The following is a 13975-nucleotide window of genomic DNA, read 5'->3' on the forward strand; positions in this document are numbered from 1 at the left end:
TAAAGCAATAGCCGTGTTTATATTTTTCTGAATTGTTCCTCTTTTTAAATTTAAGATCTACAGTATGCTGCCATTGAAAGAGAGTAAGAAAAAACTAAGGTGCAGTGTATTGCTTGTGATCATTGTGCACGTTTGATCATCATAACAGAACATTTCAAATATTGACAGATATTTGTAGATAAATCCTCTAAATAGTGAAAAGTAAGAGGAATTATACATTCACCGTGCACACGAAATCAAGTGCTTGTAACTATGTGCATAACATTTCCTCACTTAAATGTGCACATGCAAAGATTTAAAAATTGTGGGTTTTACTTTAACAACAACAATTTGGTCATTTCATTCATTTTGCCAATTTATGAAAAAAAAAATGGCTTTAAATTTTGTAAATGTTTGCATACAATTTTTAAAGAACTCTTTCATCGTTTCATTATCTTTAGCTTTCAATCGACAAAACAAATTGTACTGGTATGTGATACGAAAAATTCAAAACTTTGCTCAATTAATTGGCAAATCTTTCATGCTGAGAAATCTATGAAACCAAAAGCTAGGTTATATTGAATCTGAAGTGTGAGGAATAAAGTTATGGTTCTCTATGTAAATTTGTTTCCAGCCACTTTGATGAATGAGCCTTGGGCGTTAAATTTTATTTCTTGAAAAAAAAAATGAAAAAAAAATAAATACAATGTTGTATAAATGAAAGCAGTACTGTAAGCTGACAAATGCTCCTTCAATGATCTGTCTGTCTTTAAAGTGATTTTTCTTTGGCAAAATTAACTCATCCTTGTAAAAGTACTAACACTTTCTCCTTCTTCTTTTCACCTCGACCAATTGATAATTATTTTTAGCAAACTGTTCATGCCTGTAGCATCAATTGGTAATATATATCTGTGGACAGAGAATTTTCGTCTTCGAGGCACGCAGCAGAACCAAACGGCCGGCATATGATTGACGATCTCCGTGCAGCTTTCGTGCAGCCTGCGTGCATGTCGGTCCTGTCGTTATTAAATCATAAGAACAGAGAAAGAAAACAGAGGCTCGATCCTCCATGTGACTGAAAATACATCGCATTCGGTCGCGGTCTGTTTGGGGCATGAATGATAGCTCAGGTGTAAACCGTTGTCCGAATCTCAAATAATGTTGGAAGATGTGACATCTGTTTTCCATGATAACTCGTGGTCCCGGCTGCTGTCACTGTCCTTTAAGAGACGTGATGGCCAGCCGGTGTGTTATACACATATACAGCAGTTTTAATGAAATTTTCCCTCCTTCTGTTTATATAGTAATAATACGTGTAAAGCTGCATGGTATTTTCTTCAGTGGTCTGATCAATGCACTGAGTTATCAATTTAATATCATGTTGGTGTCTATACATGGTGGTTTGTGTATAGCTATATATGATATTATTTCCGTCTTGTTTTTTGTTATCATGGCAATCAAGATGGTGTGTATGTGCATGTGCACAGTGGCGTAGGAAGGTACTTTTGAGTGGGGGGGCTGAAGACTGATGGCCAGCCTGGGGGAGGAGTCTAAGGGGAGGGGGTGTCCCCCTTCCCTTTGGAATTTTTTGCATTTCCAGGTGGCCTCAGATGCAATTTGGTGCAATATAGCACACTTCAACACCCACTCCATTTTGTAAACTTAATTTTGTATTTTCACCTGGCCTTAGATGCAATTTGGTGCTCCAAATGAGATTTTTTTTCTCATTTGGAAATGAAAAAGGGGTTTTCTGACTTGCGAACCGGGGGGGCGGAATGATACTTCCGCCCCTCCACATTTTTCACTGGGGGGCTGGTGCCCCCCAGCCCCCCCCCCGGTTCCTACGCCCTTGCATGTGCATGTATGTAAAAGTGTGTGTTGGTATGCGCAATGTAATTGAAAAACAGTATCTCAGGAATGAGCCTGAAGATCTCAAACGTTGCATGTGGACGGACCGTATTGAGCAGACGCAGCTCATTTTAATTGTGCCTATTGTTTTTGGTAAGGTGAAAGGTCAGTAGAACTCAAATTGTGAAAACCTTGTAAACGCAATATTTTCAAGGAAACTTGGATGAATCTCATTCTTACGATACGTACAGTATATATGTCCTGTATTGAGATGCTGCTGCCCAATATTTCTTGTTCGATCTACTTGTGAAGCGCAAAAAATAAGGATTTAAGAAGCAAAAGCTGTACATAGCAGCAGCAAAATAATTAATGTCTTAATAAGGAATAATTAATAACATATACTGAGAAATTACTTCTCTTTATAGCGTTTTTCTAAATGTTACTTTAGATGGTTTAGATTTTATAGCAGCAGTTAGAGAATTCTACAGTATGTCCTCATAGCACGATTCTTTAAACTTAAAGTACCAAATGTTGTATTACATAAGTTGTGGTGTGCTTGACCGGCACTTCTAGGGCTTTGACCATTTATGGCACAGTCAATAGTAAAGAAGTCATGAAAGGCTGCAGGAAGTAAGCCATTCCAAGCATTTATGTGTCCAGCAGAAAAGATTATGTCAGATGCAGCCTGGCTGCAGCCCCCTTAATGACCTGACACTGACCTTGGTGACTCAAGAGTTTTAGTTCACTTGCTTTAACATTGTTTCTTCCTTACATTTGCAAGTTATCTACAGTGAGAGAAGAAAAGAAAAACAAAATCTGAAGGGTTGTTTGAGCTTGCACAGTATATCAGTGCGGTGACATAAAGATGGTTTAGAAGAAACACTGGAGATCTGATTGATATCCAAAAGGCAGAAGGTTAACCATTTGAGAAGGTTTCTGTAAACAGAAATGTGTGGATGCTAATAAATTATACTGTAAATACTACATCTCACACAACCACAAATGGTACCGCATTCTGGTCATCAGATTACATTAGTGATCTTGAGCGATGCGATAATTAACCGCTAAATGTAACTGAGCTACCAATATTAGAGCCTCAATATATATATATGTACATATAGTACACACTTGAGAAACTACGATCACCTATTTTCCCAGAATTTTGAACGAGAGATTAGGGATGTGTGACATGATTCATGGAGAGAGAAGCAACAAGAATTTTAGCTCATCCAGCCAGATCATAATTTTATCATTACTATATATAGTACATGTAGCTGTAATGTTCAAACTGCATGCATGGTACCATATATTAATTGCACTTAGCAAAATGACGATGTAGTTTATATCGGACAGTCGATTAGCTACTTTGGCAATTTGGTTGTGCTAATTTTCAGAAATTTCAGCAAAACCTTGAGTATTTAAAATTGCAATTGATTGAACTAAAAAACCCTGGTTTTTTCTCACAAATGAATATTCATTAGTAGATGTATATGCAATATTTTTTCTGTTTGTGACAGAGAGCTCCTTACGAGTATACCCTCCTTTTTTTATCAGAACATTATATAGATTTCATGCAAAAAGTGAAATATTAAATATAAAAAAAAAATCAGTTTTTTCTTCATAAGATTTAAGTTATTGTAAAGCTTGACTAGCAAAGAAATGAAATCCATTTTTTGGGGGGGGGGGGGTAAATGTTTTTTTTTCTTTTTTTGTATATGTTTTTATCTTGTATGATACACACAGTCAGCATAACTGTATTAATGTATAACCTAGCTATATATATAACATGCAGTCCTTTTTTATAGTAACAGGGATGTATACTGTAGGATATACTCTACCTAGCCTAGATCTTTAACTATTCCGCTCCCAGATATTTAATCTTATATCAACGATATACCACTTAACAAAAAGAGATAAAAACGATTATGATAGGTGAATAAAAAAAAAAGAATTCATTTTGATGGAAAATTGAGACTCAATCCAAAAGTGTGAATCAAGCCTCTATATATGATTACTCTTCCTAACAATACCTTAGGCTGCAAATCTGCAAGCTTTAGAAGATTTCCTATCCCAGAAAGCCTCAGTGTCTCTGTGACATATTAAGGGGGGGGGGGGGATGAGATGAGAGAAATAACCAAAGATTTAATCATTCTTTCTTTTCTCATTTTATATTTCTTTTTCTGATGAATACAGAGAATGCTAATTTAGCTGTTGGCATTGTTTGATGAATAATATCCTCCAAAGATTCCAGAGATATTACAGTTCGTGCAGGGTTCAATGTCGTTCACTCACATCTCCCTTTTTCTGTTATTGTTGATCAGTTGCATTCATTTTAAGTCGGGGAATATGGAGAAGGATCGAGAAGTGGTCCTTATTTCTTACTTCTCTGTTTCACACATTTGATTGCTAGAGCTACAGATTGATGTATTCTCTGATGACCTTTGAAAATAATTGGAAAGTTTGTTGCAAAACTTAATTCGCACCTCATACCGAATATATAGACATATGTCTATATATATTCCGTATGAGGTGCGAATTAAGTTTTGCAACAAACTTTCCAAATTATTTTATATTTGGGTGGATATTGATATACATCTGAATAATATGTAACAGTGTTTATTAGCTAGGATTAAACCTGTTTGATTAATTCTTATTGTAAATTTTTCGTTCAACTTTTCACCTCTTCATTTGGATAGATTCCAATAATTACCCACAATGCATTTTATTCATCTCTGTTCACTTCTTTCAGCAAATTAAGAAAGTGAGTAACTTCGATTACACCACTGTGACGCTTCCCGATGACGCAGCGGCCAACTGTGTGTACATAAATAAGACGCTTCTTCATTGCTCGCAGGATGAGTTTCCCGAAAGCTACAAGGTGAGATGATCATGAGGATGATGAATAAAGAAAGGAGAGGTGGGTGAGGAGGAACTGGGAGGAGAGACTAGGAATAGTATGTATGTGTGTGTGTATATATTTTAGATCCTCCTGCAAGCAGGAACTCGCGAAGAAGCCTCATTGGCTCATCAAAGCCGCAAGCTGACCGAAGTCAGTCTCTTAGATTCATATTTAACGTCCATGATTATGAATTGTCAATTGTCAACAACTTCTTTTTTTTTTAATTGAATTGAATTTATTTTCTACATTCCATGATTTTACATTTTGAACAGTTAAGGATAAATATAGATGGTATCAAATACAGTAAACAGTAAATATAGAGTATTGAAATAATATGTATGTGAGATGGAAGTAGAGGAACCAGAAATAAGTGGATACTTTTCTGGTCTGGTCCCTTTGAGCTAACACTCCTTTAACTCTGTAACTGGACGACATACATTAATCTTGGAGTGACTCGAACCGGGAACCTTATGATTGGAAGGCACCGGCATTAACCATTGAGCTAACACTCCTTTAACGTCCATGGTTATGAATTGTCAATTGTCAACAACTCTGTAACTGGACGACATACATTAATCTCGGAGTGACTGGAACCGGGGACCTTATGATTGGAAGGCACCGGCGTAATAACCACTGAGCTAACACTCCACAGTCAGTCATTAAACTTAAAAAACGTGATAAAGTTTTGTTTTGTAGGAAATTATTATATCTTCTCTGTAAAGTAGGAAGGCACCCAGCCCTCTTCCACACCACCACCAATTTATGTTTCCTGTCTCTTCTGTGAAAACTTATTGAAATTGTGCAAAGTGTGCATGATATTCCTAAATCATAGGTCAGGAATCAGAATGCAGAAGGAAGCGATTTTCGCAATTTTATCCAGCAATATGGGATCTATATATTAAGACCTGATAGTCGTCAACTATCAAACTATGAACTGAAAGAGCTGGCTTCTGCTTCCTTTTAAATATTGAAATAAAAAATGCAAAATATGGTGTCAATTGTTCATTAAATCTATAAAGAAACCTCAAGTGGTGACACAGAGAAAACTTTAAAACTTGGGTGGATTGCCATGCTTGACACTCTCAGTCATATATTGCACAGTAAATAACCAACAATCAAATAATATTATGTGATTTATTACACATGGCCTCTTATTTACCTTATTGTTTCAAAGTATGTGATAATTTTATGAGTGACTTGTATTCCATATTGAAGGGCAAATGTTTTTCTCCTTAAAATTGAGCAAAATTTCCATCAAATTATTGAAATTCACCTCTGAATAGAGATAAGAAAAACATTGCTTGAAGCAAAATTTCTAGTGGTCATTTTTGTGAGAGCTCTTTTGGTCTTTCATTTCCGTGATTGTTATTACTGCCTTCATCGATCTATAGAATGAATTGTTTGAGGTTCAGTTGTGGGAGGTACTGCACTGTACTTCTTGAAAGCAGTTCCCAATGTCTTGAACGTATCATGCTAGGACCACAACAACTTTAGGGAGTATTTTGTTTGATAAATTTGGTTCATGAAAGTAATGCTTCTATGCTTTGGTTTATTTCTGATGGCCTACAGTAGCTATCATCAGGTATGCATGGTTCATTGTAAAGCTGGATATAACGTTCATGAAAGTACAATCTTAAATACGATTAAATACGGATCGTACCGTGTGACAATCGTATAAGGAAGGAATGTAACAGAGCAGAACACACACGCACATGCACACGCCAAAAATATATATATAAACATTAATTATGATTACAGGATCTTAAGTGATAATTAACTGATTTGTAGGGAGAACAAAACTAACCTTAATAAACCTTTAAAAACATAATGTCATAAGCTCGAAAAACAAATTGAAATAAGCAATGCAATACCACCCAGCCAGTTTGGGGCTATACCCGGAAACATCTGGATTGGAGTCGTCGGGAGACCAAGGACATTTGTATATAATCCAGTTAAAATACAATGTATTGTGCATGTATAGGTGTAGTCAGCTATTACCAAGGACAGTGCGTAGTGAAATTGTTTCATAGTGTGAAAGAACTAGTGTGATTGTGCCATGCATTTGGTACTGTAATTTAATTGTCATATTGTTGAAAAAAAATATTCAAAAGGAAGTGACAGCTAGGACATTGTGGAGTAATTTATGCAGGCGCGTAGCCAGGAATTTGCCAAGGGAGGGGCGAATCTGTAGGCAAACCATCAGAGCCGTAGATTCTGCATTGAAAACTATCTAAGCGTAGCGCCACCATGAGTTGGCGCTACGCGTACAAGAAAATTTTGGCTGAAAATGCCTCCCAGATCGCTGGAAATGACACTTCCCAGGCCTTGTAAGTTGCATCTAAGCTTGAAAAATTACTAGCGATATCATAAAAACATACAAAAATAATATGCTCAAGGGGGGCGGTCGCCCCCTTCGCCCCCCCCCCTGAATTTATGCAATGGTATGAATGTTTGGTTATCAGGTTGGGATGTGGATGATAGAGGTTGATACTGCAGTCCACTGCTTCCAGGTCTCATTGTAATAAATATATTACAATCTTAGGTATTATAAGAGATATTTAGCTGTAGATCATAATTAATTCTAAGTTCCACCAGGGATTTGTAAGAGATGGAGAAACAACTCTCTCTCTCTCTCCAGATCTATAAACCCCCTTTCAATATGTTCTTAAGAGTTGATTATACATTATGAGTGAAACCTGGTTGGCCCTCGCTTGGTTTACACCCAGAGAAAACAGCGATATTCTGAGTATCACGTGATCTATGAAGTTACCAAAGCTATCTTCCTCATCCCAGCTAATGAAGCAGAATAAACTTTCACAAAAGAGCTCCTCTGAGTAAGATAAGGAAGGCAGCTTACCCGGCAGCGATACCCAGGAAACTTTTCTGGGTATAAACCGAGCGAGGGCTAACCAGGTTGAATCTCTATAAATGTAGTTGTTTATTTTCAAGTCGTGTCATTGACAGGCCTATGCCATTGCACCTTGAGAGTATTAAGTATATCATAACACTTTCCAATGGATGCTGAAGCCATCACAGTTGTATAAAATCCTCAGACTATGACGGGATGGTTGTTAACAGTAATTTGAAGTGATGTGTTTATTCCACAACAGTCATGACTACATGTACGTTTAGATTAATATGACGGAAGAGTCCGATCGAACAGTGCTTATCATACGTCAGGAAAGTTATGAGCCTTGGGGGTTGATCTTTAGCAGTTAATAAGTCATTATATGGTTGCTACCTAGCTTTGAACAATTAACCGTAAGTTCCCTGCAAGCTGTGAAAAGAGTTATTCTGAAAGGGAAAAAAATGTTTTTATCAAAAGTCCATCTGCGATAGTTGCCAGGCACTGCGGCATCATCTTCCAAAATTTATTGAAAGGTTTTGACAAATGGAAATACTATATGGTTATATGGTAGCAGTAAGAGAACTTACAATGTACCGTATTACCATAAAGCAGCTGACCCTGATGGAAGAGTCTTAATTCGCTCATCTCTGTTTGCTTGTTTACAGGTCTTCGCAGAAAAGTTTCCCAAGACGCCTCGGGTGGCGATACCCAACAACGAACTCTTCAAGGTGGATGGTGCGCTGACATGCAAGTCACTTTTAATATGCAAGAAGCCCAAAGTCTGACAAAAGATTTAGGAGTGATGACCAGCAGAGCAGTCTAAAAGATGACACTCGAAAAAAGAAAAAAAAGTATACAAAGAAATGTGAATCAGAAAAAAAGAAATGTTAGGGGCTAAGAATGATCGACACTAATTATCGAAATCTCTTCATTATAATCCTTTTCTAGTGTATCTGCCCTCCCCCTCCCCCCTCCCCCCCAATACCTTCCTTCCAGCCAGTTGATAATGTTATCCATTTGATAGGCGTGCAAGGAATTGATTATTCCCTTTCTTCTTCTAGCTTAAATAATCTCTTTCGGGAGTGATCCCATCGATGACGGCCAGTGTGTGGCAATCTGTACTTTCCTTGTAGCAGCTTCAAATTGTACCTGAAAACTAGATTAATAAAAATGTACTACTATGTTCAGGTAAAAAGAAGTTAATTATTTATGCATCCACTTTCCTACTGGACTAAACCTCCAGTGTTTGTGGTTTATTATCATACACACCCCTACCACAAATAAGCTAAAATTGCTATATTCAAAGATGACTTCTTACACCAAGAATGAACAAATTAATAGCATATATACAGAGGGGGCAAAAAGTGTAATAAAGGCTACATTTGTTTGTTTCCCAAAATGCAAGCTCTTGTTATATGGTTTCTTGGTTGAAACTGCAAAAAGGCAGTTTCTAAAATGAAGGTTTCATGGTGGTTTCACAATTGGTAATATAGCACCTTAAATTTTGAAAATATGTCAGTCTTGGAAGAGATCAATTACTGTATTTTTACTGAATAATAATGTCATATCCTCTGCATGTTTAATGGAATGCAAAACCCTAATACATAAAACTGTTCTTATTGTGTTAGTCAAAGAAACTTTCTCTTACATCCAGGTGATTTTTAGCCATTTCTACACCTGTTTAAAATCAGATAATAAATTTGAGGCAATCATAAAACTAAAACAATGGCAGTTTTTAAAATTAATTTCAAAAACAGGACTTTTTACTAATGATGATCTTCAATGACCTTGCTGAAAAATAATGCACAAATTTTTCTTACAAACTCATTAATTAATGCGATTTTTATATCAAACTATTTTGAATACTCAGTCAGAGGCTTACATGCTATGTATTCTCTACAGGATGGTGTTGTCCATAGAGGATTTTGTCCCTACAGGATGGTGCTGTCTTAAGAGGACAGTTTCTCTATAGGATGGTGTTGTCCTTACATGATATTATTATGACAGGGTGGTGTTGTCTGTAGCGGAGTTGTCCCTACAGGATAGTGTTGTCATAAAAGTACATTGTCCATATAGGATGCTGAGGATGGGTTTGTCCTTGAAGTATATGTCTCTATAAGATGGTGTTGTCTTTATAGGATTCAGTTACTTTATGGTTTCAGAAGGAGAGTGCTCATGTGAGATTGGTGTTGTCCCTAGAGGAAGCTGAAGTATCCATTCGGGATGGTGTTGTCCTTAGACTACATTGCATTTTCTCTACAGGATGGTGTTTTCCTAAGGCAAGGCTGTATTGTCCCTACAGGATGGCCTTGTTCGAAAGACATGCAGTTGTTTGTGAAGGATGGTGTTCTCTGTGTAAACGCTTAGAGCTGTTGTAGGGTTGTCCTTGCAGGATGTCATATCCCCTTCAGGTTGGTGTTGTCCTTATATATACATATCATGCGCTTGTCCTCAAGCAGAGGATTGTGCCATCTGTATAGAACAGAATCCTACTGGGATGGTTTTGACCCTATATGATGCTGGTATTTATCATAATGGTGGTATAATCTTCATGAGGTGTTGTTCATCCATGGGTAGCGTCCATGCTGGGTATGTAGTGCAGTCTATGGTGCATGATATACCGTCCATATGGTACATAGTTCCCTACCATTCCAGGAGGATTGTGATCTAAACATTCTTGCGTGACGAAAGAACTGTTAACTCACCACTTAAGGGATCATTGGGGGAAGGGTGGGGGTGGCATGCTTGTTACCAATGACTGTGAGGTGAATTTAGTGGTAAACATATTTCATGATTCAATATTTTTGTAATTTTTCAGTTTCTAGTTATGAAGAGGGGACAGATGATTCTAGTTATGGAGGGTGGAGGGGGGGGGATGCAGGGAGGTGGATGAGGGTTAAGTGGATGTGAGCGATGACTGTGACCAGCCCCCAATTTCTCTGCTGTTCTCCGTCCTCCTACAAAATGGATCAAATGTTGGACTCAAGAGCAATAATTTATGAACAGTGACATTTTTAATATTTGACCAAAAGTTGCTTTGCTTTGTTTGTTTCTGGTTTTCTTGTTGTTGCTAGTCTACTTTTTATATGCGAGTGTAGGCTTCACACGTTTGCTTTCATATGTGATCCTTCAAGGCATCCATATGAATTTTGCTTAAACTTCTCTCCAAATAAAAATTTAGAAGAGAGAGTATAAGTAAGTGATGATTAAAATGCCCTTAACAATTCCAAATTCTCTGCAGGTTTTAAGTTTTAGAGTAATATTCAGTTGTATTCTGATGCATACAGTAGGTGCATCCCTTCACTTGGCAAAAAACTAACGAGATAAGTTCATGCCTTCTAGGACAAATTGATGAATGTATAACCATTGACCATTTTAAAAATGTTTACAGCATTAGGCTCTTCACCAACCATTTTCTTGTATTTTTTACCTGGGGCAACCCAACGAGTTTAAATTCTAAAACTTTGCCAATTAATTTTGTCAAAAGAATGTTTTCCCCAGTGCTTGTTTAGATCTGTTGTCTCAACAGGAAATATTGTTCTTAATGTTCTATAACGGTTCTGATTTCATCTTCAGTGGACAATATTAATCACCCCTGAAATTTCTGAATTTGTTAATAATCTACGAGAAACAGAACTACTAATCAAACATGGGAAAAAACGATCATCGCTAAAAGTATATCACGTCTGAGGTATTAATACTTTGTTGTGTTGTAAATTAAGAGGCAACTGCATTGCGACAATCTTCTGAAATGCGATTTAATTGACTCTTAAACTAGACTATTTTCTGCGTTTTCAGGATGTGGATACAAACAAAAAGTAGTTAAGCAGTTTAATAGCATTGTTATCTTCATTTTTGGGGCACAGTTTGTGATTTTAGTACTTTTGGCTTTCATTATGCGTTCACTTGCAGTGTAGAACTTTTAGGAATGGCAGGGTACACTAACTGTTTATTTTTTAATTTTATGAATTAACTCAAATGTCTACTTGCATTAGAACTTTGCAGTTTTAGTTTTTAATAATTTCTGTTATTTTAAATAGATACTATAGTTTGTTTTTTTATGTTCAAATGCAGTTTTATAGGGCAAACTCTCAGCAGGGCTGAGCAAGGGAAGATCTTTTGATTAAAAATGTAGTCATTTAGCAGGTTTAGAAATTCAGTAATACTGAAAAAGAGATTTGAAAAGTCACAGAAAACATTTCAAAATCCTGGCTAGTAAAGCTGTCAGCAATTTCATACACATGCATTTTAAAGATTATGTATTCTTTCTGTAAAGTTTGAAAACTAAACTTAAAACTGTTGTCCGATCAAACTCTTTAAGAATTTAAGTAAATATATTACTCTTGATTTTGGTATCAGGGGCGAAGCAACCAGAATTTTCTAATAATAAATTTAATAATTTAATATAACTGATTAACAGAGCCGTGACAGGCTAATATTTAATTTAGACCTTTAATGCTGCAAAGGTCATCGTGGCGTTTAATGTGAAGCCGAATGTGATAACCTATCGTTCGGTGGAAAACGGCGAAAAATAGAAAAAACACAAAACGTGTCCCATTTTTGGCAGTGTCAATCTAGCAGGTTGTCTGCTCATTAGTGTTATTTCTAGTGCAGGTGGGAAACACGATTTGCACCAACTGATTTCCCAATTCCATATTAATGCAAGATTATGAGTTCACATGGGTAAAAGGCACCTGGAATTTTTTCAAAGTTCAACAAATTTAAAGTTGTTAAGTGAGTTTGTCATGTAATTTCAATTATTTTTACAATATTTTCTGAGCTTATAGTTAACAGTTAAATGAACTTAGACACTTTAACATCCACCAGGTGTTCTTTTTTGTCACCCCGCCTAAAATTGAAATTTAACTAATATAACTGTTTTATGAGAGGTCACAATCCTTCCTGACAAATATATCCACCTTCACACACACCTTCACACACACACAAACCAATGTATAACACCCATATGTTTTGCCTTCCTTTAAACTTCTCTGTGGTAGTATATTAAAGCTGAACTGAATTTTCAAAACATTCTTTGAGACTGAATTTGCTTTGCATCGAGAGCAGAAAATACAGTCAAAAGGAAACCACACAATTTGTCTTCCCTTTGATGTCCTTCCATAAGGCAAACGACATGCAAGTCCTGTTCATTTATTCTTTGAAAGTTTCCATTTACATTCAAAAAATCTTGTTTTTGTAAGGTATTTTTTCCTGTTACGTATTCATGTTAAATATCTGTCAATAAACAGCAACATCCTGACTACAACGCAAAATTAAACTGTTGCTTATTGGCAGAAGTGTTATGAAAGTTATAATTATATAAACTGCTTTAAACAATGCAGTCTACAAAATTCACTCGTCTGTATTCGTATTTACCTTTTCTTACAACTTTCTTAAACTCTCACAAATCATAATTGCTTATTATAGAACAAATGCATGCAAACAGATATTTATTTGCTGCATTTTAAGTTTGAAGTTATAGGTTTAGTGAGAGTTACTAAAAAAAAAAAATTAAACCTCAGAGGAAACTCATCTTGAAATGTGATAAATATTCATGATTTCATGTTGAATATTCATAGCTTCGAACCTACAATATCTCAGTTCATATTTTAAATCAACTATCTAGAGTCCCCACATCTATAGAAAAGATACATTTGGTAGCATTTTGTCAAAAACTGGTTTTGGAGACAAAATTTTTAATGAAAAATATGATTTGTGGTCTTCTCGAATTGCCTGCAGTATTACTAATCTTGTATCCCTTTGTGACACCGATCAATTTGTGTCATAAGGTGTCATCATCATTCATGAATATTTTATGTCGTAGTTCATAAATTAACATGATTTACATCTTTCCAATGGTTTTACTTTTTATTTGTTTCAAATACTTAATAACCCCAAGTATTAATTTCCTAAAGTTATTTAGCTTACTATGACACAAAAAAAGTTGGAGAATAGAAGAACTTTGACGTAATGTCAACCCATTTTTTCTCTGTGTGCTTATTATTATTATTATTACTGTTCTTTTGTGTTCAAAGTTTAAGGAATTCTGAGCATCTGTTCATAAAGATTCATACAGAATACACAAAGATACTAACTGTACAATGGTACATATTACACCCTGAAATACAACAAAATGTAAGACTTATTACTTTAAGGAGATGCAACACAACCATCATCTGTGAGATTGGTATTGGCATGTGAGAGAGACAACTGTCATGAACAACCAACCAACCCTCCCTTCCTACTCACCACACCCTCCACAGCCAGGAGACATAAACCCTACTACCATCATCATTGGTCTATGTGATAGAGATAACTGTCAAGAACAACCAACCAACCCTCCTTACCTTGCCCTATTCACCCCCCCCCCTTACAGCCAGGAGACATAAACCCTACTACCA

The 13975-nt window shown here is 36.2% G+C and overlaps 1 protein-coding gene across 2 annotated transcripts in view; it reads left to right on the forward strand.

The window, feature by feature from the left end:
- Positions 1-13558, forward strand: part of LOC139963519 (N(G),N(G)-dimethylarginine dimethylaminohydrolase 1-like) — an 89172-nt gene extending 75614 nt beyond the window's left edge. For both annotated transcript variants that reach the window (XM_071964356.1, XM_071964355.1), the window contains exons 4-5: positions 4577-4705; positions 8240-13558. In XM_071964356.1, coding sequence (XP_071820457.1) covers positions 4577-4705; positions 8240-8359 — 249 coding nt within the window. In that variant the 3' untranslated portion in view covers positions 8360-13558. The remainder of the gene's footprint in view (positions 1-4576; positions 4706-8239) is intronic.
- The last annotated feature ends 417 nt before the right edge of the window (positions 13559-13975 follow it).

This window comes from Apostichopus japonicus, chromosome 22, assembly GCF_037975245.1.
Source record: "Apostichopus japonicus isolate 1M-3 chromosome 22, ASM3797524v1, whole genome shotgun sequence".
Lineage (NCBI taxonomy): Eukaryota > Metazoa > Echinodermata > Holothuroidea > Aspidochirotida > Stichopodidae > Apostichopus > Apostichopus japonicus.